Raw genomic sequence first — 27386 nt, forward strand, 5'->3', positions numbered from 1 at the left:
AGGTTTCTAATCATGGCTTTCTCAGAGATCACGATCTTTCATTAGTATTTTGATTAGAAGGTTTGCAAATCCGTTGAATTATTGTTTGGATTCTTAGCATTACCTAATTCATTCATTTTGGGTACGCGATTAACCTCTACTGAATCTGGAAACGAGATAGGATCTTTGGGAAATATACATATGTCATCGTAAAAAATCAATCAACTACTTGCCACAACATTTAAATACTTGCAGCTAGATGAGATATTAGGATGAGAGAGACGATTGAGTCCTGGGGGATCGGAGTACCTTGATCTGCTGGTCATTCGTGGCTCCGCGGCCGCCGGCAGCACGCAGCTCGAGCATCGCCGGCTCGCGCGGGAATGGCAGTTACTGGCGTGCGGCGGCGCGCCGTCGAGGAAGAACGACGAGGCTAGACGAGGGACAAACTAAACGACGCAGGATGCGGCCAACGTGTGGGCTGATGGGCTCCCATTGGCCTCAAACTAGCCCAGGTTAGATTGGCAGCCCAACACTAACTTCCGAGCAAACTAACGGATACGGCCCAGCTGTGTGTGGACGATGGGTGATTGTGTATTTAGATTGTGTTCTCTCCAAAAAAAAAAAAAAAAAAAAAAAAAAAGATGTGGTCCCCCACCCGACTGCCCCGCCCGATGATGGCGGGCGACCCCGCGGCGGCTGCGCGAGGAGGCGGGGGCGGCGGCGGAGGCGAGCCGGGCGCCGCCGCGGTGGTGCGCGTGTACGCGGAGGCGCTCCAGGAGCTCACCTTCAACTGCAAGCCGGTCATCACCGAGCTCACCATCATCGCCGACGCCGTCTGCGCCCGCGTCTCCGAGGTGCCACCTGACCAGATATTACCATCTTTGTATCTGCTAAACTAGATAGATAGTATTGTGAAGAGCATTTTTCTGCAAGGTTGCAGAAGGTATATATTTTTCGATGCATACTGTAGAGTTCATCATTCTTCTTCAGTAATTTAGACAAGGCCAAAGTGCCTATGTTTCTAAAATCCCTGGAGATGCAGAAACGGGGAAGAGTACCCTCTCATTTGTTGTTTGGCACGACACATGAGAAGGGTCAATACTGAAAAATACACCAATAAGGAAGTTAACATTGACAAGGTAGTAAGCTGCTAAGGAATACTCCTGCAGTCGCAACATTTAGTTTTTCACCGCACACAATTGAACATCATTTCAAACCCACAATTTGAAAATTCAAATTCAGACATAAATTATGATCGAAATGCATAAAACATGGAGCATCCCACACTACCACTGCCGCCCATCCTTGACGCTATAATTTGCGCACGCAGTGGCTCCACATACACTCTATGTGTTCTTATGACCATGATCAAGCATTCTTGCTCCGTCTTCTTCGCTTGTGCTTCCTCTCCAAAGACTATCAACTTCTCCTCTTCAATCGCCACCTTGCGTTCCTTATTTTCCACCTTGCGGTCGTCTATTGCCTTGACCTCCACCCACCTTGATTCCTTCTCGTGTTTCCTCTCAGCTACCATCTCCTTCTTTGTTGCGATCACAGATTGGCCATAAGGTTGGGTTCTCAGTTCTCACAGTTTGGATGCCGAACGGTAGAGCTCAATGTAGTCCAGGGCGGGCCGGTTCCATGACCAGTCCTGCTCCATGACCCTCTTGCAGAGGGAGTGGAACCAGTCCCGGGCGTCGAACCAAGAAGTGATCGCCCTGAAAATGGAACACCCGGAAGAAAGAGCGATAGGTAAGAATTTCCAGAGTTCACTGAAACTAGGCACTGCAGTGAGATTGTGCTTGCCTGTTCAGGGCATAGTCGACACCATTGCTGTCAGCTCCGTCGAAGCTGAACCCGTTTGGCTCAAGGCCTCGAGCCCGGGCTCGGTCCTTGTCATTGTCCACATCAAAGACAGTGTCGTAGAGCCCTGAGAAACAAGAGAGATCAGGTCTTGTGCTCACTTCAACCCACTGTGTGCATGGTGCAGCGAAGTTTGATGGCAATGGGGAATGGTTAAGAGTTGCAGAACATACCTCCAGTTTTCCGGACAATAGGGATGGCTCCATACCGCATGGCGACCAGCTGAGTTAAGCCACAAGGCTCAAATATGGATGGAACCAGAATGAAGTCAGAGCCAGCGTATATCTGCAGAGCATGACCATGGAATTATCTTAGACAGGATTTAAAAGATGCTTTGATGAGGCGTTTTCATGTCGGCCGTCGCTCGTCGGCTCACCAGATGTGAAAGAGGCTCGTCGTAGGTTAAACACAGCCTCGCTCGACCATGGTTTTGGTTCTGGAGATCATGTGCCAAGTTGGTAAAATCACCTTGGATTCGAGGGTCTGGGGCTGAACCAAGCAAAACCACCTGGAAAGCAATTGTATCATCAGTTTCAGTCCTAAGAGATGACAGGCAGAAACAACTACAGAAACAATTGTGTTGCAAGAAATGTTCAATCTGATATGCAAAGGGGCCAGGTGGACCTGTCCATTCCGTTCAAGTGTTCGTTGAATCGCATGCTTGATGAGGTGGATTCCCTTCTGGGCTGTCAGGCGACTGATGATTCCAACAATGGGCACATCGTTTTGCTGTAACCCAAACTTCTGCTGCAAGGCCCTCTTTGCAGCGCGCTTGCCTTCAACAACATTCTCGGAAGTGTATTGGACCTGAAATTGATTGAAATAAACAATTAAGCAGGAAGCATATATCCACCACACTGGTATGTGTTAGCATTTTTTTTAACAATAATCAATAACAGCCAAAGCATGGAACGGATGCAGATTAACAAAAGTTTTCACATGCACATTACTTAAAATGCGAATGAATTAAGCTCTTTGTTTCAGTTTACTAAGTTCAAGAAGAAACGGAATAAATAGTTTACAATAAAAAAAGTAAAATGTATATGGATTAAGTGTACCGGAATAAAGCTGTCACTGTATGGATCCCAGATATCTTGATCAATTCCATTGAGGATGCCATAGAATTTTCCAAGATGAGGAGCGATGGCGCCATGACCTGACACTTCCCTTGAATATGTATTAGAGACCTGCAAAGAATGGAAAATGAGACTAGATAATCATATCAAAAGAACATAATTCTACAGTACACGATAAGACATTTTGTGTAGAGTTAAACACAATATTGAAATCTGTAAGACTGTATCACTCACAGTGGTGGCTTTATCACAATATTTCATTGCTTTGCCTATATGATGTGCTCCAAATTCAAGATTGTGGATCGTAAATACAACCCGTGCATTTGCCAAACTGGATTGCACATAGTTTTCCTTGTATAGCCAGGCAGTAGGAGCACTTGACCAATCATGGCAATGTATTATATTCTGAAAGGAGAATAAAATGTCAGTGGTTTTACATGAGAAATTAAAAGAAATAGATAAAAAAAAGTCAGCTTCTCTGAAAGTCAGAATATACAGGAAGTTAAAGATTTTAGAAGGGAAATCTTTATGAAACAAATTAAGGAACATAAAATTGAATGACTATACAAACTTTTTGAACACAATGAACTGCAAGTGTGCCTAAGTCATGAAAAAACACTATAACCCAAAATGTGTAAATAACACTTACTGGAGAAGATCCCCTCTGGTGGAGAAATTCAAGAGCAGAATGACAGAAGAAGCCAAATCGACGGTCATCATTCCTTCCATATACACATCCGACTCCAAACATCCTAAAAAGTAAGTGGCAATTATTGTATTTTTAGCCTCTTACAAGAAAATCCCGGCGAACAGCAAAGCAAATGAGATAAATAAATCATTAAAGTGGTATACACATGTGACAAAAATCACACTATTTAGATTATAAAAAAATAAAAAGAAGCTTGGAACACAACTTCAAACATCTTAGAACAGGTAGCCCAGAAGATTACTGAGTCTTGCTTCCAAACATGAAAGATCATGGAACTGCCAATTTAGTATACAAAATGAATGATCGATTTTATTCTTTTGTTTTTACTAGTTTACCGATGATTTTGTCTACCCCAAAAGAGATCATGGAACTCCAATGTAACATAATCCCTCCAACTCAAGAAAAGTGCAATTCTGGCTATGAACCTAGACAAGTACATAGCTAGAATTGCATTCTTCTTGCAATGGAGGGAGTATCACTGTTGCAACTAGCTCCCAACTAGCATTTCCCTGTGATGACCAATGACTCCAATTTCCAACTAAGTAGTCTATCTACTCTTGCTGAAATAATATATATTACATAGTAAAAAAAATGGATTTGCTGATCAAAACATAGCAAAAGTTACTACTCCAAAAACATATTACAGAGCCACCAATCTCACATATTATTACCGTAACCAAATCCCAGCCAATCTACAGTAAAAAAATATGATCCATCACCTACTAGGATTGATGATTTAACTGAAGTGTCTCGATTCTCCATGTTGTAATTATATGAACAGCTAGATTAGATTTATCAAAAGCACCTTACCAATTCTACGTCACCATTTACAAACCAGTATAAGGCTCCAGCACACTGAGCTTTGTGGAAAAAAAAGTGACACTAAGGCTTTTATCGCTGTGAAGAATAAGCTGCTACATACCCATTTTGAGGTTCCAAGAAGTAAACACAGAGGTCTTCAACAAGTCCACGCCATACTTTTATTTCAGAACCATCCCAAGAAAAATTTTGATGTATATGTAAATTCTTCACCTGCGGGCATTAAAATAGATGCATGTCAATTGTTAAGAGAACTTTATGTATGCCTGATTTATGTCTCTTAGGTTTTTCTTATCACTAGGTAAGTTGTTTGCCTCCATCATTTTTTCATATAATTCAGTAGTCTACCACGGAATTAAAATGGATTTGCAAACTAACAAGGAATTATACTGATTTATTAAGCTGCATACTGATGATTCCAAGGCACTCCGCATAAATAAAAGCGAGACAACAACACGAGGAATGAGTGATTGAACTACGAGTAAGCACATACGTATAGAAAAGCACAGTAGGCTTAGATGTGCTTAACATAGAGATGCCAACTTCAGTTCTAGCTATAAAGTCACTACACTTTTTTTTTAATCGAACACGCAGGAGAGCTGCGCATCTTTGTATTAAGAGAGGAAAAAATGACCCAAATTACAAAGCAACATCACCCCACTTTGGGCCAGGGCAGGGTTTAACCAGACACCCTACCCATGTCTAACACTGAGAGCCCTTTGGCTCCAGCCATCTGCCATAGGTGGGACTCGTCCTTGAAGGCCTGCAGGGCTCCCTGGACATTAGGAGCAGGTCCTTCAAACACACAAGCGTTGCGATGTTTTCATAGGGTCCATGCACCCAAGAAATCACTACACTTATCACAACACATAAGCAATAAAGCACTTCTAACTTACATTGCTTAGATTCAAGCAATCATGCTTTGGAAGAATAACCTCAACATTGTGTCCTAAATCTTGAACAGCACGTGAAAGACTCGTAACAACATCACCAAGACCTCCAACCTACAATAGCATTGGTTAGACAGCATACTGTTAATGTAATGCAACACTAAGAAGAGAAAAAGGAGATGACATCTCATTTTCTGCTAATCGTAGGAATTTAACTTAAGAAATATGTATTACCTTTGCAATGGGAGCCATCTCAACAGCAATGTGGACAATATGCATAGGAGGTTCCTTTGCAATGGAACCAAAAACAGGAATATGATAGTCCAACCCATTCCTGTTGTCAAAAATTCCACCTTCTTCTGACTCCGAGAAAACAAAGTCCATTATATAGGCGTCGTGCGGAACGTTAACTGGAAAAGGAGCACTCTACTTCAGAAATAAGAAAAGTAAGGGGCAAAGAAAGAGCTTTACGTATCTATGTGCTACATTAAATAATTACAAGGGAACTCAAGGAGAAGTAATATCCCACTGCATGAATATCAAAACAGTGTTATAAAAACAGGATACACAGCAGCAGACACGAGTCAACATGAGTTTGACCTAGTCTAGTTGAAAGGTTGCCACATTTTTCCAAGGCTTGACTAGCTGTCCTATGGACAAGCAACGCTAACTCTTCTGGCTGCATTCTCTAAGTTACAGCCTTTTTCAAAACCCCTGTAAAAAAATTTATAGCACATCTTCTAAAATAATGGCATATCCGGAGTTGCCTAATATACTCTAACAACAAATACAGTAGGAGTACTTGACCTACTTGACAAGTGCTCTAGCAGACTAGCAGTAGCTGACAAAACTAATGGCATAAAAATTAACCACCGGAAGAGGTACTGATGCTAGGATCAATTATGTAGGAAGCTCGAACCTGTTGCTTTTAAGTGTGAACCATGTTCCGCTTTTACCATCTTTTGGGGTGGCAACACACCACCTGGATGCATCCAACGGTTAAAAGAACATCGAAACCACACCTCTGGTTTTCCCTTTAACACTGTATTAGAAGGATTGTAAAGCACATCAACAGTTGTTCCAGCACGTATTTCAAGTGGTTCGGTATAAACAATGTGTTTTTGAGAAACCAGAAACATTCTCATAGTCTTTTCCCTCATCTCAGCTTTCATTTTTGCCCTTCTCTCAGCCTGTGCAAGTAAAAGGAAGCAAGAGTCAACTAAATGATTCATCAGCATATATGTCACGAATATCAGGAATTCAGACTATCATGCAGAAATAACTGCTCCTTTTTTATAACAGTCAAAGCTCTGAAGAAATGCTGCTACTTGGTTAGACAATCGTGGGTTACTGGCTAAACCAGTTAACAACTACGTTAACTACATTTCAAGTTCGAAATGATTAATGTTCAAATCCTCGGGTTAACTACGTTTTCTTCAAAAGACTAGTCACTATGGATGAATTGTTTAAAAAACATAAATTAGCATGTGAAAAACACTCAAGCAGAGATGAAAGTTTTTAACTGCGCAAACATGACTCGTTATGGGAAAGTTCAGTCATTGATGAACCTGTAACTCGATTTAAGATTTAGAGTGGGTCAAGCTACAGCAAGTGACCATCAGCAGGAATATCTATTGGTTCAAACAGAAACACCAGAAGAGCAAAAGGTATGTTGCAACTGACCTTCATTTTAATAGCCTCCTCCCTTTCTCTCCTCTCGCGTTGAATCCTTGTATAAATCCTCTGTTCTTCTTCCACCCAATATCCTTCCTCAGTCATGATGCTATTGGGAAGGATAGCATGAAAATCTTGTCTGCCATTGTTATCATAATTCCTTGCATTCCCTGGTGGCCCATCAGCAAAAACGCAGTCCAACACGTATGCTCTTTGAGGTAAGGCAACTGTACGAGAAATACCAGGTGTTATCTCTGTGGTTAATGGAGTATTTAAACAATCTTAAAGAACCAACATCAGTAAGTGACTGCAAAGCTTATGTGGCTTCAAGTTGGTAGGCTTTTCTTTTTCTTCATGGGACTATTAAAATACAGAAAGCCATGTTTTATTTAAAAGAGTATCCTTCTAACATTAGAGTGTGTTAAGATGGTCTAAAATACCAAGTTCAGATAACTATGAGATGCCATACCATCTGCATACCACCAATCACCATCTTTGTCATCAATATGAACAAGTCTTTCAGAAAAAGAGAGTCCATCAATCCAATTGTTGTAGCCCCCATGCATCCAAATTTCAGTACTGTGAACAAGTGGTCTCGAGTGTCTGTTGTAATACAATCTGACAGTAGCCCCTTGCATAGTTGTGATAGGTTCTATGTACCACAAATTATCAACAGAAGCTTTGGCTGAATCCAATACATTCTGCAATTTAATCTTCTGTGTCTGTACCTCAGCCTTCGCTTGTGCCCTGTCAGCTTCATTTGCAGCCCTTTCTTCCTCTAATCGCTGCTGCTCTTCAGTCTGGCTCTTCCTTTGAGCTTCTCTCTCAAGTTCTCTTTGCTTTTCTTCAACCAAGAAATCGGCAAACGAATGTTCATCCATGGTGCTTTCTATTGGTATCACAAAATCTTTTCTGCCATTATTTTCATACATTGTACGACCATTAAAGAACACAAAATCTAATCTGTATGCCTCCTTGGGAATGTACAGTTTGCAGGACCACCAGTCCCCTCCCAGTTCGCTCTTGTGCAATTTTTCAGTGAAAAACTTCCACCTCCACCCATTGAATGCTCCTTTGATGAGTACGTCAGGCTCATTGGCTAAAGATGATAGATCACGATTGAAATAGAGATCAATAGTTGAATCAGCTTTCAGTACCTCTGGAAAAACAAAAAGTTTGTTTCCCAGCGAATAATTTTTTTCAGCAAGTTCTTGAAGCATCCTCTGTAGTGCTTGTGGATCCAGGTAATCCTGTGGTGATTCTTGGGTATCTTGTTCGGCAGACACAAAAGACGACTCCTCAACTTCATACTGTTCTTCATCCTCAGTTGTCTCCACTTCATCTTCAGCCCATGAACTCTCTTCTTCAGAAAGTTGATGCAGAAACCTGTCCTCGCCCGTTTCCATCTCATCCTCAACCTCTGGAATGCCTTCCTCAGTAACAATGCATTGTTCTTCCTCCATGCTTGTATTTATCTGCTCTTCAATGCTAGTTATCGTCTCCGATTCTTCTTCAGAGAAATCCTCCTTGTGTTTCTGTAACAAGTCATCAACATCAGACTTTGCATGAAGCATATCCCCATCAGGTTTTTGAGGTGTGTAATCTCCCTCCTTAGCTTCTACTCCCTCCGTACTAAATGTCTGGTGACTCCCAGGAAAATCAAGTTTCTTTGTTTGAGACTCTTTGGTGGTGCCAACAATTGATAGGTCCTGTTTAGGAAAGCCAACTACGGATTGTTCTTCTTTAGGGATATGAACAACTGATTGTTCTGCTTTACTGTAACCAACAATGGATTTGATTTGATCAGGCACGCCAACGATAGATTGATCTGGTTTACTATAACCAACAACGGATTGTATTTGCTCGGGCACAACAGCAATCGATTCATCTTTTCTGTGAGAAGCAACAATAGATTGATCTGGTTTTCTGTAAACAACAATGGATTGGATTTGCTCAGGCACACCAACAATTGATTTGCCTTGTTCCTGGACCCTGACAAGTGGCATGGACTGAGGCTTCAAACTTCCATGTGTTTCATTATTGGCCTTGTCCTCTATGGATGTTGATGGCAGTGCTGGATATTGCCATTGCTCATTCTCTACATCAGAGGTTTCATCTGAAGACTCCACTGCCATAAATATGTCTTCTTTAGCTTTAGCTTCATCCTTTGGATCAAGTTCGCAAACTGCAGCAATGCTCAATTCAATTCCTGAGAGATCTACCGCAAATTTATCTTCTTCGACCGCAGCTTCATCTACTGCTTCCACTTCCCCTAATGACATATTAGTCAATGCATTTCTTGACAATTCGACCTCAACCATGTCCAGTGCAGCTTCTTCTGCCACATCCACTTCCCCATATGCTGAACTGCTCGAAGCATTTTCTGGCAAATCCACTTCAGCAGTTTCTAAACCTTCTGTATCAGTACTTAACAGCCTATTGTATATACCATCACCTTCATCACTATCATGGCGTTCACTCTTCTTGGTGCTCGATTCAGCAGGGAGTCTTGGAACATACCCGCTAAAAGCAGTGAGTTTTACCTTAGGATACACCATCTTCCTTGATTTCCTATTAGGACAATCTGCGTAAGGTAATGTAAGAAAACATGATGTCAGCAGAACAACAAACAAACCAACCAAATAAGAACTATTCGCCAGACCTGAACTTGCTACTGTGCACCAAATAATCCTGCTTCTGGCAAATCCGCTAGTCCTCAAGAAAGGCTGCAAATACCATAAGAGTGACAAAAAATCAGCATCAGATTATTTGTACCACTGCATACCAAATATTTAGCGTTACGAAAGATAGCACATGGTAGTGAAATTCCCCCACAAAACTCGCTTAAAAGTAGGCAGGTCTTTCCTCAATAAAACTAGTATGTGTCACGCCATATGCCCAAAGTAACAAACATTTCCTTGGTCATACGGTCCAAAACAAATAAATTCAGAAACAACAAATAGACCATTTTTCGTTTATAATCGTTCCTTACACTAAATGAAAATGGTAAATCACATCATCTTCACACACAAACTTGATTTAACATCACCAAAAGGAGCAAAATTTCCCAAACAGGACCAATCCACCTTGATTCCCGAAGCGTGTGACCCCAAAGCAACGAAATCAAAACCCACAAGAAATCCGGCCCAATCAATAAACATAGAGATCAAGGGATCAAACAGCAAAACAGCAATGCATCACACATGTAGAATCAAGAGATTTAGATGGTGTAAGTGTGAATCCATACCTGAGCGGAGCCACCGTCCAAGGTGGTTCGCCGGACCACTGGCGCTGACCTTCCTCGAGAGCAGAGAGGGCTCCGGGGTAGGAGAGCCATCTCCATTACCGAAACAAAGCCTCCAAAACCCCGCAAGAACCACCACCAAGGGACGCGCCTCCCTCAACCCCCTCCTCTTCTCTCTCTCTCGTATCTCTCTCTCACGGGGTAGCAACTAAAATCAATTTGTAGTCTCACCTTTTAAATCAAACTGAATTTGTTCCTTTCTTCTCACATTGTTCTAGCTGTGGAAGCGCTGTCCTGCATGAAAACTAGGGGCCGGTGTCATCTTGTGGGTTTAAAGGTACGGTTTTGTTGCGCAGCTGTGGGCCACCTTGCTCGCCTAGTTCATGACTCATGAGACGTGCACACCGTCGTGTGTAGGGTGGGCCATAGAGTACCAATGTTGCTTTGTGGTCGGTATATTCCCGAATAATGGTCCACATATCATATGCCGTGCGGGCACGTTTTGCTTTGATGTACTTGGGTTCGTTCCTCTCGTGGGCCTTTTGCCTGCCCTCATTTGTTGCTTCGTCGAAAGAAAAAGGACTTTACTTACGTGTGACATGCCGGCCGGCTCTTGAAGTGATCAGGCATGTTGTGCAGGCTACGTTGATGGCAGCTTTCGAAACCACGTTGAACACGTTGGTGACCAGGCATGCAGCTGGAACAAAATTGAATTGCTATAGTAAGGTACGGCAATGTGGCAAGAGTACCAGTGTTGCTTGTTTATGCAGGTTGATATGTTCTACAAGGTTGACATGTGCTTGCATTGGGTTGGTTTCATGCATGACGATCATGTGTGACATTTTACCTCTTGACGTGGCCTCTGGTGAGTTCATGTCTGCCAGCTTGCCTCTTTGCCGTGTCCTGATGAGTTCGTACATCCTAGATGACCCTCGCCAAAAAAACAAATGAGGAAGTCGAGGATTGGTGGATGCGAAGTCTTTCGCCACTTTTGCAGCGTAAAAAATGAGCGAAAGTGGCATTAATGATGTATACGACATGGAATATTTGGAAGGAAAAAAAAACGTCAGGTTGATTTTGGTGGGGAAGAATCTGAAGCCAATACAGGTTTTTAACTTCATTGGAGAGGGGTTGAATTTGCGTAGGGTGGCTAGTGGCACCCCAGCCCTGAATTAATGGGTTTGAGTTCATGATTGAGTGTTCTGTTTCATGTAATCAGAACATGATTAATGTAAATCTTTGTTGCTTTCTCCTTAAATAAATCAGCAGAGCTCCTGCATTATGTTAAAAAGGAAAAATAGCTCCGTTGGCTCGCCAAGTTAAGTGGGCATTATATGTTACAACGCCACTATGAGTAACGTTGCCGTTGGGTATCCTTACCCGTTTCCCAAATCCACACCCGGTAGAATGGATCGGGGATGGGCACGAAACATTTCACCGGTTTGCAGGAGGGTAGGGTACGGATATACCTGTCAGATACAGTCTACGGGGAGGATATCTCTGTCTCTGCCCATTTGTCCATCCCCTTCGACGCTCGTCGTTCCTGGGCGAGTGCTCACCCATCTCCGTCACCTCTTCCGCGCTCGTCTGCATCGTGCCGCCTTCCATGCGCACACCTAGCCAGCACGCAAGACTCCGTAACAGCACAAACGTCAAGCAAGCTAGGTGCCTAGGTCGATCGGCTCTATAGGCATGACTCTGCGCCGGCAAAACCCTAGGTTCGTTGGAAGAAGGATGACAGAAGAAACCTGTAACACCCAAAATTTCAATAATTCAAATTAATTAAAATATGCTCAAATTAGGGTGTTATTTAGATTCTAGGCATTTAAATTCATTTTCTTTAATTCAATTAATTCATCATAGGAATTATTTGTGCATTCATGCTAGTGCATTTATTTTGATTGCTTGAGTTTGAATCAAAGTTTGAATTTCCAAATTTAAATTCAAATTCCAAAACCCTTTTCTTTTTCTTTCTTTTTCTTTCTCCTTTTTCTCCTCCTAGGCCGAAACCTTCTTCTCCTTCCCTTCCCCTTTCTTCTTTCGGCCCAGCCTTGCACCAGTGCGCCGGCCCGCTCCACCTTCTCTCGCTCGGCCCGCCCCTCCGTTTCCTCTCCTCGCCGGCCCAGCTCCGCTCGGCCTGCTCCGCTCGCCCGCTCGCCGTTTCCTCCGCGACCCGTTGACCGCGGCCTGCCGCTCACCCCCGCCTCGCGGCCCACGAGCGCGCGCGCGCCGGCCCGCGTAACCGCGCCAGCCCGCCTCCGCCCGCAACCGCCGCGCGCCGTCTCCGCCTCGATCTCCACCTCCGCTCCGACTCCTTCGGGGGGATTCAAACTCGGGGCCTCTATCTCCAAGCCCCTATAAAAGCCGCCGCCTCCTCCCGGTCTCCTCCGCCAAACGCCAGCGCCGCAGCTCACCCGAAACCCTAGCCGCCCGAGCTCCTAGCGCCGCCGCCGCTTCCCCGCCGTCGTTCGCCGCCTCCGGTGAGCCCCCGTCGTCAAGGACATCCAAAATGAGTTCACCGCGCCCTCCTCTTTCTTCTGGTGCCTTCCGCGCGCAAAACGGATGCCCGTAGCGCCTTTTCGGTCGACTCCGGCGACCCGCCGCCGCTCGCCGTCGCGCGCCGCCGCTCGCCGTCGCCGGCCGTCTATTCTTTCCGCCGCCGCCGATGTCGTGGACGACCGTGGCCATCCGATCTCGATCCGACGGTCAATCGCGGGTCAAATCAGACCCCGTACCGGTCAACTTCGCCGTGCCGCGCCGCTTTTGCACTTAAGCCCTCGCCTTTTCCGCAAATCAACCCGCGGTCCAGATCGCGTTGAAAATATTTACAGATCTACCCTCGCATTTTTCGGTTTAACCCTTGAGCTTTCCAGAAATCAACCCGTCATCCGGGTTTGATGTTTTTACGCGTCAAACCCTCGGTTTATACGCATAATTATGTATAAGCCCTCGGTTTTCGCGGATAAGCCCTAAAAGTTTTGTTTTTCTCACAGAAAAGTCCCTGGACCTTGTTTTAATCATATCTTTTGCATCTTAACTCCGTTTTTCGCGTTCTTTATATCCACGTGTTCGTTTTAAAACGTAGATCATTGTTTCAAGCTTACTTTCTCTGTTTAACTATGTTTGGTGTACTGTTTCTTACTTTTTGCCCATATTTGCTTGTATGTGCTCGTGTGACGCGTGTAGACGCCCCGCAGTTCGAGGGAGTTGCAGATCAAGCCTTCGAGGAGTACGAACAGCAGGAGCAAGGCCAAGAAGGCAAGTCGTGTCCTTGATCACTACCTTTTTGTCCTATACACCTTTACTTTCTCGTACTCAACATTTATGCTATGCACATGTTAAGATTAAATTGATGGGTCCCAATTAAGGTTCGCCTAGATTGATTTACCTTTGCCTTGACCAACCGGTTTACTTTATGTTGGGTAGCTCATGCTTAGTGCTTACTTGGTACATGGTGGTTTAACTACACACAATGCTTAATCTTGCTTTACTTCTGTTATACCTTTCATTAAGACAAGACCATTATTGGTTAATCGGAACATGGAGAATCACCCAGGAAAACAGTGCTACCACGAGACTAAATGGCTCTAGTCTTGGCTGATTAATTAGAAACCTTAGTCTGGGGTGACCTTACTCGTGATGAGGCAAGAGGGGGGACTGAGTCGTTGCATTTTACCTGGGATGGGTGGTGCACGCCAGACACCGAAACCTTAGCGGGTTACCACTGACTAATGAATCTTTGTAAAGGCCTCGTAGCGTCCCTATGCAATCACACCTCGGAAGTGTGGTATGGTGCCTTGCAAACACCGCATGGTTGGGTCCAAAGTTCTTTTGAACTTTTACGCGACTTGTGGGTAAAGATGTGCCACCTCTGCAGAGTGTTAAACTGATCGATCAGCCGTGCTCACGGTTAAGAGCGGCCTGGACCCTCACATGATAATATTATCGGAAGATGGATTTAACTTGTTATCATTTCATGCATATGTTGTTTACTTTATTTATGATCATGTTTAATTTCGGGTGGTATGAACTTATACTTAGTTAATTGCTAATAAAATTTGACCAACTTAATTAAAAGCGAATTCTAATTATGCCTTAGCCATACCTTGGATTAGCCTTACACTACACTATTTCCCACGACTTGTTGAGTACCAACCATAAGTGTACTCACCCTTGCAAAACCGCTGTTCAGACCAAGTTAATTGGGAAGAGGAGTATCTACACGACTTCGAGGAGTTCTAGGCGTACGTTTCTTCAGTCAGCTGCCTGTGGAGTCGTCGTCGTCTTTGGAGTTCCGCTGCGTAATAATTAGACTTTGTGGTTTATGTGAGACTTTCGGTCATGTAATAATGGTTAATACTCTCTTTATTCGATTTAGCACTGTCTTTGTTATTCACTATTGTCGTACATGTGTGTAACTTGATCCTGGCGCACATGTATTTAATGCACTCGATTTTGTCCTTAAAATCGGGTGTGACAAAACCAACAAGAACCACTAGAGCAATCAACCGGTGATGGGCTCTCGAGAGGGGGGCTCTCGTTCGCGGCTACTCAGCAATCGCATCGAGCCATCAACATGGGCGGACCAATGTTATGCTGAGCCCTCACTTAAAATTTTCGATCTAAGATAAATAGCAAAATTCCACCATTTACAAACTTCACAAATCTAACTTCTCTTGAGGCATGGCCCACCTCAATTCCTGGGCTGGGTCCGCCCCTGGCCATCAAGGGGCTCTTCGATTTGGTACTGATCCGTCAGATTCAAGGTTCTTCAATTTTATTTCCTTTTTTTCTTTTCTTTTTTTTCCCCAGGGGTGTCGTTCCTATCTGTTTCCCATTGGATTGTGCCACCGTTCTTCTGAGTCCTCTTGAGCTGTGCATATTTGGCTCATAATCGATCTCAGTCTCACTTCTTCTCCAAATGATTTGGCACATCCTCTACGGCAAATTCACAAAAGTGGAAGGATGTGTTACGGTAGGCTTTAGTTTTACCCTATCGATTATCCATTATCCAATGGGTATGAGTGAATGGGCATGGACAAATTTGGAGAGGGTACAGAACGGGCAATTGAATCCTGGATATGGATGTTGATAAGTGCAGGTTTCCCGGTAACCCTCCCCAACGGCAACGTTAACAATGAGCAGATTGGAGGTGGAGCAACAGAGAACATATACCGAATTACTATTCGTTTTAACTTTTATTGGTATATAGTTTTTGCTATATATCTACAATAACATATGTCTAAATGTAGAACAAAGTCTATGTATGTAAAAAATACAAAACGAATAGAGTATCTTACATGCTGGAGAGGAAAGGGATATTGGGCTTCTAGTAACGAGAACGACGAGTAGATCCGGCGTTTTTCTTGTTACGAACCGGTCCGGGAGAATCACCTGCTGTTGGCTTTGTGGGAATGCTGCTTTGGGCCGTGGAAGAGAGAGAGAGAGAGACCCTAAATTTTGAGCCAGGAGGTACTTGGGTTATATTTTATAGTTGGGCTTTGTTTTTTATGCATTTGCAGCCCAGAGATTCGGCCCTTTGTTTTATGCCGGCGTCTGGCGCCCAGTAACAACAAGAAATGCATGGCTACTTAACTTGATTTTGTTGGCTAGCGAAGCCTGGCACGGTGGAATGCTTAAACGGCAGCAAGAGTATTATCGTGCTGGGAATTCTGTAGTGCGTCGAGAAAGAGGACTAAAAGACCTGTTTTTACGTGGTCCTTGAGGATCCTACAAATCCCAGATTCCAGACCCAAATATGCAAATCAACAACGCATTGATGATTAAAATAAAAGGAGAGAGGGCATTTGTATCAATGTTTTTTCTTTCTTTCTTTTTTTTTTGGTGGCCCTTGGTTGCGGTACGGCAACATATGGAGGGCTCAGAGCGCACATGCATCTCTCTCTCACCCTTGCGTCGCAGGCTCTTGCGAGGTCATCATGTCGCGACTCCCCCTGACATGTCCACACACCCAAGAGTTTGTTTGGCACGTAGAGGTGCGATTGGTGGGAAATCGAAAGAGAACCTGTAACTCCAAACGTTTTCGTAAGAAAATATCGCCCAAATTTCTGTTGCCAGAGACGTTGGAGGGCACGCGCTCGGTGCGAGGGCCGGTTCTATATCTAAGGACCTACGAGCGAACTAGATGTTACAGACCCTTTAAACTAAATATTTTTAACTTGTAATATGATAATAGGAGGTACTAGTACTAATTATATATATTTAATTCTTGAAGAACAAGGTTAATAGTACAAAATAAAAGATCGACAAAATAAAACTGGTTGCTGCTTTACAGGCCACGCGAGGAGTTGAGGATGAAGTTGATGATTTGTGGCATGTTCGGCTGAACTTATAAACCGGCTGAAAAGCTGAAACGGCTGATTTGTTGTGAGAGAAAAATATTATTTGGTGGCTGATAAGCTGAAACAAACAGAACCTTATTTCCTCTTATTTCCTGCATCCAGAGTCCCGACGTCTCCTCGATCGCCTCACGCTGCGGCGGCGGCGTCCTCCGTCCGATGCACGCGCAGGACAGGACTGCAGCGTCTGTGGAGGCTTTCTGCAGATATCGGCTCCGTTGCACGGTCCGAAAGCCGGCCTCGCTGCGCTGAGGTACAATGGACAGTGAATATCGGAATATCCGATTATCCGTCCATCCCTGGGATTACCAAAAACAGACGTCAGAAAGGTACCCCGGACCTCACCGACGTGACCTGGACCTTCCAGTGCGTAAAGGAGCAGATGATACCGTTGGCAATTTGGCATCGCGCACGTTCCCACTGCACCCGCACAGGCCGCCGATAAAAAGGCGAGCCCAAGCCAACAACCGGAGGCAGCTGCCAAACGCCAAGCAGGCCGCATCGCAGCTCACTCCCCACCCCACCTGCCGCCGCCGATCCGCTCGCGCACGCACCTGCTGCTCCCTTTTCCGTTGGGCGCCCCCCACGCGGCCACGCCCGCGCCCACGCCCAGTCCGAGCCATCCAGCCAGCGGGTTTCTTCCACGGCAGAACCGCCCCCGGCCGTCGCGTTGCGTCGCGCGCCCGCGTCACCGCATGGGCAGGCCGCAGGCGGTAGCAGTGCGCCGCACCCGCACGGCTCCGGCTGTTGTTTTGTTCCGTTCCGACCCCCGCCCCGCCCGCGCGCGCCGCCGTCAATCCGGGTTGCGGATCATGCGTCTAGAACCTACTGCCCCATCAGCTAAGCGATCGACCTTTATCCGCAACGTGACGGTCGCGATCCCGGTGCCCGACTCGATCGATCACACGCAGGAGGAGTCTACGTGGTGGCGTAACGGAACTGGGCGCGTGCGAACCTTCTTCTGGCCGTGCGCTGGCTTGTTGACATGCCCTCCCGTCTTTATCTCAATCAAAAAAAGACATGCCCGTGGCACTAGGTTTTATATTTTTAAAACGAAGCAGGAATCAGGAGAGCTGCCAATTATGTTAAAAAAGAAAATTAAGTTTAGATTGGGCAAACAAAAAGAAACAACACCGGCCGGTTGTATTGAGACATCAACCCACGCCGTAGCACACCAACGCACAACTCACGGTACTAGGTTTTACGTGTAGCTCTTCTTCTGTTCTCTTGGCTCAAGTAATATAAGTATTTAAAGTAGTAATATAAGTATTCTCCATCACCTCCAATAACTAACTAGTGCCACTAAGCAGAGCTAGCAGCCGACGACCCGACGCGACATGCTTCACAAACCTACCTAACCATAGGGTTTGATTGTTTGACACCGCTCAATACATCTTTCCTCTTTTCTTTTCCTCTGGCAAAATGGATTTGACCAAGTGTCCTACGCATCATTCAAAGTATATGCTTCCTTTCTCTATCAACATCTCCTTCTCTATCAACATCTCCCCTAAATCCTTGCTTCCACCATATGTATCTCTTCTACATATCCTCCTTATCTGCACCATCGTACATTTCGCAAAATTTCGCCACCCTTTCGATGGCCTGCCAAATCTTATCCCACATCGACCCACAATGCTATTTGATTCATCTGTGGCTCGCATCCAAGCAAGTGCAGCAGTAGTTCCTTATTACCACCCCGGTCCATTTTGGATTGCGGTGAGACCGAATATTTGCAAATAAAAAAAGCAGGCTTTGTTTAGTTTTCACACCCTAGATTATATAATCTAGATTTTTTGTGAATCGCACCGTACAGATGCTCACACGCTAATTCTAGTCTTTTGGAGGTGCCCATAGAGGTACGTTATAAGTTAGATTATAAATTTTAGTTCTTGCACCACCAAATATTATGTTGCCACTTTCTTTATCATTGTTGCTCTTGCAATGCCTACTGCCACAACCCCATTGGTCCTTCCTTCTCCTCCTCCACCTCCTTGCAAAGCTCCTTGTGTGGTCTCTATGTATATTGCACCTTAAGATGCTCGGTAGCAATTCAAATTACTAGCCGCGCTACAAGCACCATACTTATCTTTTCCATCCTCGATATCTTGAATCAGTGATGGAGACAGATATCCAGTAGGAGGTTGGTGGGGGGCCATGGCCCCCTCATGGCCTCCTTTTCCAAAAAGGTATTTTATAGTTGCCAATTGCTAAAGGCTAAGAGTGAAACATTTTATGGATTCTCTCTTTCTTCATTTGCTTTGCACATTGATGATGGATTTGTGCACCATCTAGTATGTTGTCATTTCCTCAGTGCAGTGTCCTATCGTACTGGTACGATCGAATCCATTAATCTACTATTTTACCTCGCCACAGATCTCACGCGTGATTTGCTATGTTACTGCCTCGAGGTGCTCCCTGGCTAGTGGCTACTAAACGAATTACTTCAAGACAACTGTTTTCCCATTTCATGCTTTTTACAAATAAGTGATTGTTTGGTTAAATAAATTGACATTTTTTGCGAGTAGGCATTGGTAAAAGAGTAAGTATAATTGATTTCCACTAACAACTGAGCGAACACGTAAATAATTAATTTTCTACCACATTCCAACCGTAAAGATGAAAGGGCAAAGCACTCATGCCAAGTCGAAAAGAGAACTAACCAACTAATGTGTGAGCTTGTGGACACATACAAAATCATTCCATATCAACAAAATATATCCCCTTCGTTTAGATGCTCTTTGATTCACACCATGTGCCAGTGTCATGTAGTAAGCAATAACGCACACCACAGTATTCAGGATCAGCTCAAGGCGGTGCTGAGACCCTTGCACTTAAGCTAAGTTCATGTTTTGTGTGAAAAGAACAGGATTAAAAGTCTCATCTTACGTGGACATACAAGGGCTGAGGGGTGCTGCAGCACCCCCTGCAGCTCCGCCCATGACAGTCGAGCTGGCCTTTCCATCTCGGCACGGCCGGAGCCGGCGGCGGCGCCAACCCCCAACCGCGCGGCCGCAGCGCAGCGAAACCCCTGCCGGACCCACCTGCCAGCGACCCACCCCGCCGGCCGCGTGGCCGCCACGCCGCTCGCCCCCGGCGGCCGTGCGCCGCAACCCCAGATTCAAAATAACTAACCAGGGTTATGCCTCCAACCGGACCCCGTGGTTAGTTCGTGTCCTGCGATATTCCCAGCCCAGACGGCACAAGATAATCCCGTCGCCTCCGGTCGCCACCCCCGACACCAACCCCCGCGCAGCTCGGGCTCCGCCTCCGGGTTTATTGATCTCACCTCACCTAGCCCACCACCCACTTGCGCCTCCATGTATAAAGCCGCCTCCGCCCGCCTCCTCCTCAGATCCCTCTCCTCCTCCGCACCCGTGCCCGGCAAGTCCCGCCTCGCCGCCGCCCGCCTCGCCCTCCCGCGTCCCCGCGTCGCCGGGCCCGCGCGCAGCACCGCCGCCGCCGCCGCCGCCGCCTGGAGGTGGTCCGGGACCGGGGCGCGCTTCGCCGGCGCCAGGGCGCAGATCGGGGCCGCCGTGCCCGCCGTCGAGCGGCTCCAGCGCAGGATGGCCACCCAAGGTGCGTGGGGTCTCTGCCGTCTGGTTGCGGGTCGTGTGCTTGTCACGGGTGGGGTTGCGATCTGGGTGACGCTGACGCGGCGCGGCCTTCCCTCGTGGCGCCCGCCGCTTACTTCTTGTTCCATGTGTGCTCGCGCGTTTGAAAAGGGTTTTGGGCTGGAATTTTTCGTCGATCGAGGCTGCGTGTCACCCAGGAGCTCTGAATTCGAGTTCGGAGATGCGGTGCTCGCGTTTGGTCGGGGCTGATGGATGATTCGCTCGGAGTTTCGATGTCCAATCGAGTGAAGCGATGTGATGGGTAGATGCGTTGGAGGGAATGGATAGCGGATCCGGTGGCCGCCAGCTGGCTCATTTCCGCTGTTGCCGCGCGGATTCGCTCGCTATTTGTTTGCAGGTAGTTATCCGAGATGGACTCCGCAGAGATCGTGTCGGGGTTGTTTCGGAGCGAATAGACGCGTCCTGGATTCGGGTTGTGGGCTAGGGGTTTAGGGACCGGGGGCGAATAGATTCTAGTACTTCGCTCCTTTCACTTTTGTTTCACTTAGAGATTCGAGATGGATATTATGCTACTTTTTTTGTTGTTGTTTTCACTTGCTTTTTCTGTGCCATATCATCTGACCGTCTGCACTCAGCTTAGATTGCATCTCTGTCATACTGCAAAGCTGGAACAGAGCTCGAGCTCAGGGGGTGATGGTTTGTAATTCGTTAGTGTGATTTTTCTGGGCTACAACTAGTTCGTTCGGTGGATACTGATTTATGTCATGCTTGTTTTGTTTCCCTTGTGGTTGTGGCTTGATTGCTTCCTTCTGGAAGACCTTATATGAATCAATTGACACCTTCAGTGGTGTTTCCTAGGATTGGTTGGTACTATAAGGATGGGATATCATTCATGTGACTGTCTGTTGGTTGGGATTTGTATAACATGATGGTCATTTTTCTGAATTGATGTTATTATTGTAGTAGTCTGTTGTGGACTTTAGTATATGTCCAATAGTTAAAAGTCTTGTTTGTGGATGATGATCATGTGCCTTTTATTATCTGGTTGCCCCTAGTCTCATTTGCATATGTTAAGAATGTCTATAAAACTGCCTAATATTTAATGAACCACCAACTTGATGACTCATTCAGTTGACTTTGAATCTTTTTTTTATACATACTGTATCTCACTTCACTGTTAAGTGCATTAGGAGAAATGCACTCTAGAGAAATGCACTCTAGAGAAATGCAACTTTAATAATTTATGTCATGAGTAATTTATCACGGAACAGGCATTATTAGCAATTTGTTTATGCACTATTAATCATATTTGTTTACTTTGCTTCAGCAACTGAGCATGCCTTCAAGAATATTCTGACCAGCCTCCCTAAGCCTGGAGGTGGTGAATATGGAAAGTTCTACAGCCTTCCTGCGCTAAATGATCCAAGGATTGGTAATTTTTCTGCTTGCATTCGATACATGTTCCTTCCCTTTGCTTTGGTCACTGCCAATTTACCATGTACATGCTTAATTGTGCTGTGTATGTTGAGTGTGATTTTAGCATCCTAAACCGTGGAAAGGTATAGTACATGCTTAATATTACTTCAGTCCCTCACTTCCAGTCAACCTGAGGGTTTATTTGTCAGTTTCTTTTTCTTTCAATTACTCAATGATCCAGATTATTAGAAATGAAATAGCGACATGATTCTGTGCTACTCCTTGAGAAAATTATGTTTCCACATTAAATTTGAGCTTGCCAACATTTTACATGAGAACAAATCAAATTGGCGCCTCCCTAGTCATATCGTTTATGTTTCTATCAATGCTGTGGTTTGAAACTGTACTATTATATTCTATATATCTTCTATTGCTGTTATTGAATGCATATCATGTCTTTTATTTTTCTTTACTGAATAAAAGTTCCTTTTGTGATCTATCAGAGAAACTGCCCTACTCCATCCGTATTCTTCTTGAGTCGGCTATCCGCAACTGTGATAACTTCCAAGTTACCACGAATGATGTTGAGAAAATCATTGATTGGGAAAACACATCTCCAAAGCTGGCTGAGATACCATTTAAGCCAGCACGTGTTCTTCTTCAGGTTTTCATTGGCAACATCACAAATGATCTCCTCTATATCTAACTGCCCTTTGCTCACCATTCACATAATTTCCTTAGGACTTCACTGGAGTTCCAGCTGTTGTTGATCTTGCAGCTATGCGTGATGCAATGGCCAAGTTGGGAAGTGACGCCAACAAGATCAACCCATTGGTATGTAAATTTTCTCTCATTGCTATCTAAAAACTGAATGACATCATCTTAACATTGTATTTTTCTGATGTGGGCATTTTCATTTGGAATGCAGGTCCCAGTGGATCTTGTTATTGATCACTCAGTGCAGGTGGATGTAGCAAGGTCGCCGAATGCTGTGCAATTAAACATGGAACTGGAGTTTAGCCGCAACAAAGAAAGATTCAGTTTCCTTAAATGGGGCTCTACTGCTTTCCAAAATATGCTGGTTGTCCCCCCTGGTTCTGGTATCGTGCACCAGGTAAATGCTCTGGACTTGTGGAAAATTTCTGCATTGCTACTATGTCTTCTGAGTAACTGCAACCTTTTTTATTCGGATGCAAATATCAGGTCAATCTTGAGTACCTTGGCCGAGTTGTTTTCAACACAGATGGCATTCTCTATCCTGACAGCGTAGTTGGTACTGATTCACACACCACTATGATTGATGGTTTGGGTGTTGCTGGATGGGGGGTTGGGGGTATTGAAGCTGAGGCTACAATGCTTGGTCAGGTAAATCTCAAGTGGGCCCTGTTCTCCTTTAATGATAGATTGATAATTGTTAGCATTTGTGCTTGAGGGGAAAAGGCCCTTTTGGCATCTTTCCCCCTCACCCCAAATTATATTGACATTTCATTAAATCAGTTCACTTTGTAAGATGCTCGTTCTGGAACTTATCTTGGAATGGTTTAATTGCTTTTGTCCTTTTTTTGTATGTTGATTGTACTTGTGATTAGTTAAGAATCTGAATCTCATAAATGTTGAGTATATATTATTTTAGTAGGTTTTGATCTAACTCCAGTTGACCTGTTTGTTATTTCCTGACACAGCCAATGAGCATGGTTTTGCCTGGTGTGGTTGGCTTCAAGTTGACTGGAAAGTTACGTAGTGGTGTCACGGCTACAGACCTTGTTCTTACAGTGACACAAATGCTAAGGAAGCATGGTGTTGTTGGCAAGTTTGTTGAATTCTATGGTAAGTACTTCATGTTATTAGATGGAATGTGCTGACCTGATACAATTTAATTATACATTATTGATACATTTTGCTTTCTCTTTTCTGTCCAGGTGAAGGTATGGGAAAGCTATCTTTAGCTGACAGGGCCACAATTGCAAACATGTCACCGGAATATGGAGCTACCATGGGCTTCTTTCCTGTAGATCACGTGACATTGGATTACCTTAAACTGACAGGCCGTAGCGATGAAACTGTATGTTCGCTATCCACACACTCTTTTATTTGTTACCTTCGCTTTGGTATTTTAATGTCAAATATAATCATGAACTATTTGGCAATGCATAAGGCATTTTCCTCATTTGGCGTGGCATAGTTTCTTTGTTAATCCCCATGGGGATGTGGATCCAAGCTTCTCTAGTTGGTTCTGTCAGTAGGAACTTTTCCAATAAACTTCAACCGATAGGCAGTTGCTTCCCCCAAAACATTATGTCATGTTGCCATCCATACTATCGTTTCTTTTCAGTGGCCTCTCAGTTTCGTTTGTAAAAATTATCGCTTTGCCTGATGAATTCTGCATGCACTCCATTTTGTAATTTAAATCTTCCATGTTCATGTAGGTGTCGATGATTGAAGCATATCTGCGAGCCAATAAGATGTTTGTGGACTACAATGAGGTAGCCCTCTTTTCTCACAGCAACACTTGAGTCTCAGCTATTATTTGTTGTGCAAAATATAAACATATTTGCATTATGATGGCAGCCTCAACCAGAACGAATTTACTCGTCTTATCTTGAGCTGGACCTTGATGAGGTGGAGCCTAGCATATCTGGCCCAAAGAGGTATGGTCTTGACTCTGTCCTGATTGGACAACAGTACTGCAGCTCTGCTTGTTAGGAAGTAATACTGGGTCTTACTGTATTTATCAACTTGTAGGCCTCATGACCGTGTCCCGTTGAAGGATATGAAATCAGATTGGCATGCTTGCCTAGACAACAAAGTTGGGTTCAAGGTAACTTCTTGGTTTTCTACCATATATTATGCATAACAGTGCTTGATCTGAATTACTAATCAAACAAATATACCTACAAAATTCCAGGGTTTTGCAGTGCCTAAGGAGCAGCAGGGTAAAGTTGTCAAATTTGACTTCCATGGGCAGCCAGCGGAACTTAAGCATGGTAGTGTTGTTATAGCAGCAATAACTAGCTGCACAAACACCTCAAATCCTAGCGTTATGCTTGGTGCTGGCCTTGTAGCTAAGAAAGCCTGCGAGTTGGGTCTCGAGGTTTGTTCTTTTGTAACCTAATCACATGCTGTTATACTTGATGCTTCGCTTCACTCTGCTGATGTGAAATGACTCTTTCTTAGGTGAAACCATGGGTGAAGACTAGCCTTGCCCCTGGATCAGGAGTTGTCACAAAGTACTTGCTTCAGAGGTATCTTATCATCGTTTAATAAAGAATAGTGAAACATAGAATTTTGGTGCATATCAAATTGCATCTTTGAGTGGAATCTTGTGATTTCTTCTTACAGTGGTCTTCAAGAATACTTGAACCAGCAAGGATTCCATATCGTTGGTTATGGATGTACCACTTGCATTGGAAACTCTGGTGATCTTGATGAGTCTGTATCAGCTGCTATTTCAGAAAATGGTAATTTAAAGTTTGTGAACATTCCCTATTTAGTTGCGGTGAATTTCAGAGTGATCTGTCTGATTGACTTATGCTTATCTTTTTGGATAGATGTTGTCGCTGCTGCTGTTTTGTCGGGCAACCGGAACTTCGAGGGTCGTGTGCACCCTCTGACTCGGGCTAACTACCTTGCTTCGCCACCTCTTGTTGTTGCTTATGCACTTGCTGGCACTGTAAGTCCTTGTTTTTTCCGTATTAATGGTTACCATCACATGACCTATATCTGTGCTTTTAGTTGCAGGGAATTGATTAACATTGTAAGTTGTATTTTTCAGGTTGACATTGATTTTGAGAAAGAGCCCATTGGAATTGGAAAAGATGGCAAGGAGGTCTACTTCAGGGATATATGGCCCTCAACTGAAGAAGTTGCACAGGTATATGCTGTACTGAATTCAGAATTTCAGAGTAGTTGGCTTTGGCTTCAGTTATTTGTACAGAGTTGTTGCTATTGTATCTGTAGTTCTATACTTATGTTGGAGATATTTCTGACCACTTATTTTGTGGCAATAATTGTTATTAAAATGATACCCAACAGGTCGTCCAATCCAGTGTGCTGCCTGACATGTTCAAGGGCACCTACGAGGCTATCACGAAAGGGAACCCAATGTGGAACCAGCTTACTGTCCCAGAAGCATCACTCTATTCATGGGATCCGAAATCCACTTACATTCATGATCCCCCGTACTTTAAGGACATGACCATGTCCCCACCTGGTCCCCATGCAGTGAAGGACGCCTACTGCTTACTGAACTTCGGGGACAGCATTACAACAGATCACATTTCACCTGCCGGAAGCATACACAAAGACAGTCCTGCTGCCAAGTATTTGATGGAGCGTGGTGTGGACAGGAAGGACTTCAACTCATATGGTAGCCGTCGTGGTAACGATGAAGTAATGGCGAGAGGAACATTTGCAAACATTAGGATTGTGAACAAGTTTTTGAACGGAGAAGTTGGACCCAAGACCATTCACGTTCCTACTGGGGAAAAGCTTTCTGTTTTTGATGCAGCCATGGTATGTTAGATGAAACTACTGTGAAGTCTATCTCTTCATTTCTCTCCATATTATCTCCTGATGCCCATGGCCCCTTTTGCAGAGATACAAATCTGAGGGCCATGCCACCATAATTCTTGCTGGCGCCGAGTACGGAAGTGGCAGTTCTCGTGATTGGGCTGCCAAGGGACCGATGCTCCTGGCAAGTTCCTCTACTCAGATTTTTTTTGTCCTCATTTGAATTATGTCTGGGAAACCATAGTATTGACAGATCTGGTATTTGTTTCAGGGAGTTAAAGCTGTGATTTCCAAGAGCTTTGAGCGTATCCACAGAAGCAATTTGGTGGGGATGGGAATCATTCCTCTCTGCTTCAAAGCTGGTGAGGATGCTGATTCTCTTGGGCTTACTGGACATGAGCGGTACAGCATCGACCTTCCTACCAACCTCAGCGAGATCCGCCCTGGCCAGGACGTGACTGTCAGGACCGACAACGGGAAATCCTTCACTTGCACCCTTCGCTTTGACACTGAGGTACATGCAATTCAGAAGATATCTTTTTATCTTCCCATCAGGCATGCTATTTTGTATCGTGTCATAGCTTAGCGCTTCTCAATTGGTTTGCATGGTACTCAATCGCATTCTTGGTCGTGTTGCAGGTGGAGCTGGCATACTTCAACCATGGAGGCATCCTCCCCTACGTCATCCGCAACTTGGCACAGAACTAAGGCAGATCACACCGTTTCACCCGCGACAATGGGCGGCAGGCTTGTCTTCCCCAGGGTGTACAGCCTAGCTCGATGTAGAGAGTTTGCGATGGATCTCAGGGCCTTTGTCGATTCAGTCATACAAATAAACTGTGAAATAAAATCCGCAGGGGGCGGGAACCACCAGCTGGTGTGAGCGCTGGTTGAGGAACAGTTTTGCCTGCTGTTTGGTTATGATGAAACGTGCTGTGGAATAGACTGTTCTAATATTCGTGTTTCATAGACGTGTAGGGCGCGGTGTAAATGATTTCGGTGCTAGTACTTCGGTTGCGCTACATTGATTATGCTCTATAGTCTATACCGCAAATGTTCCATGGTTTCTTTGGATCTTATTTTTACTGTTGGTCCAGGTAGTCTTTTTGGACGATTGCGGTTTCGTCTGGCTTGACGAGGGGGCTGAGAATTTGATTGGATTCCGAGCCAGGACTACACTAACCAAGTCTACAGACGGACTCTGTCACCTCAAGCAGGTGCTCACACGTATGCACTGCACTAATCCTGTATACATGAACGAGAGACCGGAGTA

At 44.7% G+C, this 27386-nt stretch overlaps 2 protein-coding genes across 3 annotated transcripts; one reads left to right on the top strand and one right to left on the bottom strand.

The window, feature by feature from the left end:
* Positions 1-1034: 1034 nt before the first annotated feature.
* LOC117859765 (starch synthase 3, chloroplastic/amyloplastic) lies at positions 1035-10569 on the bottom strand. Of its 2 annotated transcripts, XM_034742947.2 has the most exons (16): positions 10261-10569; positions 9676-9739; positions 7483-9597; positions 7023-7240; positions 6259-6529; positions 5574-5749; positions 5346-5453; positions 4553-4662; positions 3571-3673; positions 3156-3326; positions 2904-3032; positions 2470-2652; positions 2222-2353; positions 2019-2130; positions 1789-1912; positions 1036-1700 (listed from the first exon to the last, which is right to left on the bottom strand). In XM_034742947.2, exons 1-16 carry the CDS (start codon positions 10354-10356, stop codon positions 1568-1570), a joined length of 4245 nt encoding a protein of 1414 aa, XP_034598838.1. In that variant the 5' UTR covers positions 10357-10569; the 3' UTR covers positions 1036-1567. The 2 variants fall into 2 exon arrangements, with proteins under 2 accessions (XP_072150684.1, XP_034598838.1); XM_072294583.1 differs by having other exon boundaries at positions 1035-1700; positions 7483-9739.
* Positions 10570-19894: 9325 nt separating this feature from the next.
* LOC117860513 (putative aconitate hydratase, cytoplasmic) lies at positions 19895-27192 on the top strand. The gene is made up of 20 exons (XM_072294496.1): positions 19895-20192; positions 21516-21620; positions 22108-22268; positions 22346-22438; positions 22533-22718; positions 22808-22969; positions 23287-23431; positions 23524-23666; positions 24031-24087; positions 24173-24252; positions 24347-24422; positions 24510-24695; positions 24779-24846; positions 24944-25062; positions 25153-25274; positions 25377-25475; positions 25637-26116; positions 26199-26301; positions 26389-26627; positions 26753-27192. Exons 1-20 carry the CDS (start codon positions 19934-19936, stop codon positions 26819-26821), a joined length of 2952 nt encoding a protein of 983 aa, XP_072150597.1. The 5' UTR covers positions 19895-19933; the 3' UTR covers positions 26822-27192.
* Positions 27193-27386: the final 194 nt, after the last annotated feature.

Source organism: Setaria viridis, chromosome 6, assembly GCF_005286985.2.
Source record: "Setaria viridis chromosome 6, Setaria_viridis_v4.0, whole genome shotgun sequence".
Taxonomy (NCBI): domain Eukaryota; kingdom Viridiplantae; phylum Streptophyta; class Magnoliopsida; order Poales; family Poaceae; genus Setaria; species Setaria viridis.

Excerpts from the sequence above, each read along its gene's own strand:
- LOC117859765 (XM_072294583.1), bottom strand. The coding sequence starts at position 10,356 with ATGGAGATGGCTCTCCTACCCCGGAGCCCTCTCTGCTCTCGAGGAAGG. Across the intron at positions 6,530-7,022 it reads AGGAGGCTATTAAAATGAAG|GCTGAGAGAAGGGCAAAAAT; the intron begins GTCAGTTGCAAC and ends TTACTTGCACAG. Across the intron at positions 2,354-2,469 it reads CACTTGAACGGAATGGACAG|GTGGTTTTGCTTGGTTCAGC; the intron begins GTCCACCTGGCC and ends ATTGCTTTCCAG.
- LOC117860513 (XM_072294496.1), top strand. The coding sequence starts at position 19,934 with ATGTATAAAGCCGCCTCCGCCCGCCTCCTCCTCAGATCCCTCTCCTCC. Across the intron at positions 23,432-23,523 it reads CAAGTTTGTTGAATTCTATG|GTGAAGGTATGGGAAAGCTA; the intron begins GTAAGTACTTCA and ends TTTTCTGTCCAG. Across the intron at positions 24,696-24,778 it reads CCTGCGAGTTGGGTCTCGAG|GTGAAACCATGGGTGAAGAC; the intron begins GTTTGTTCTTTT and ends ACTCTTTCTTAG.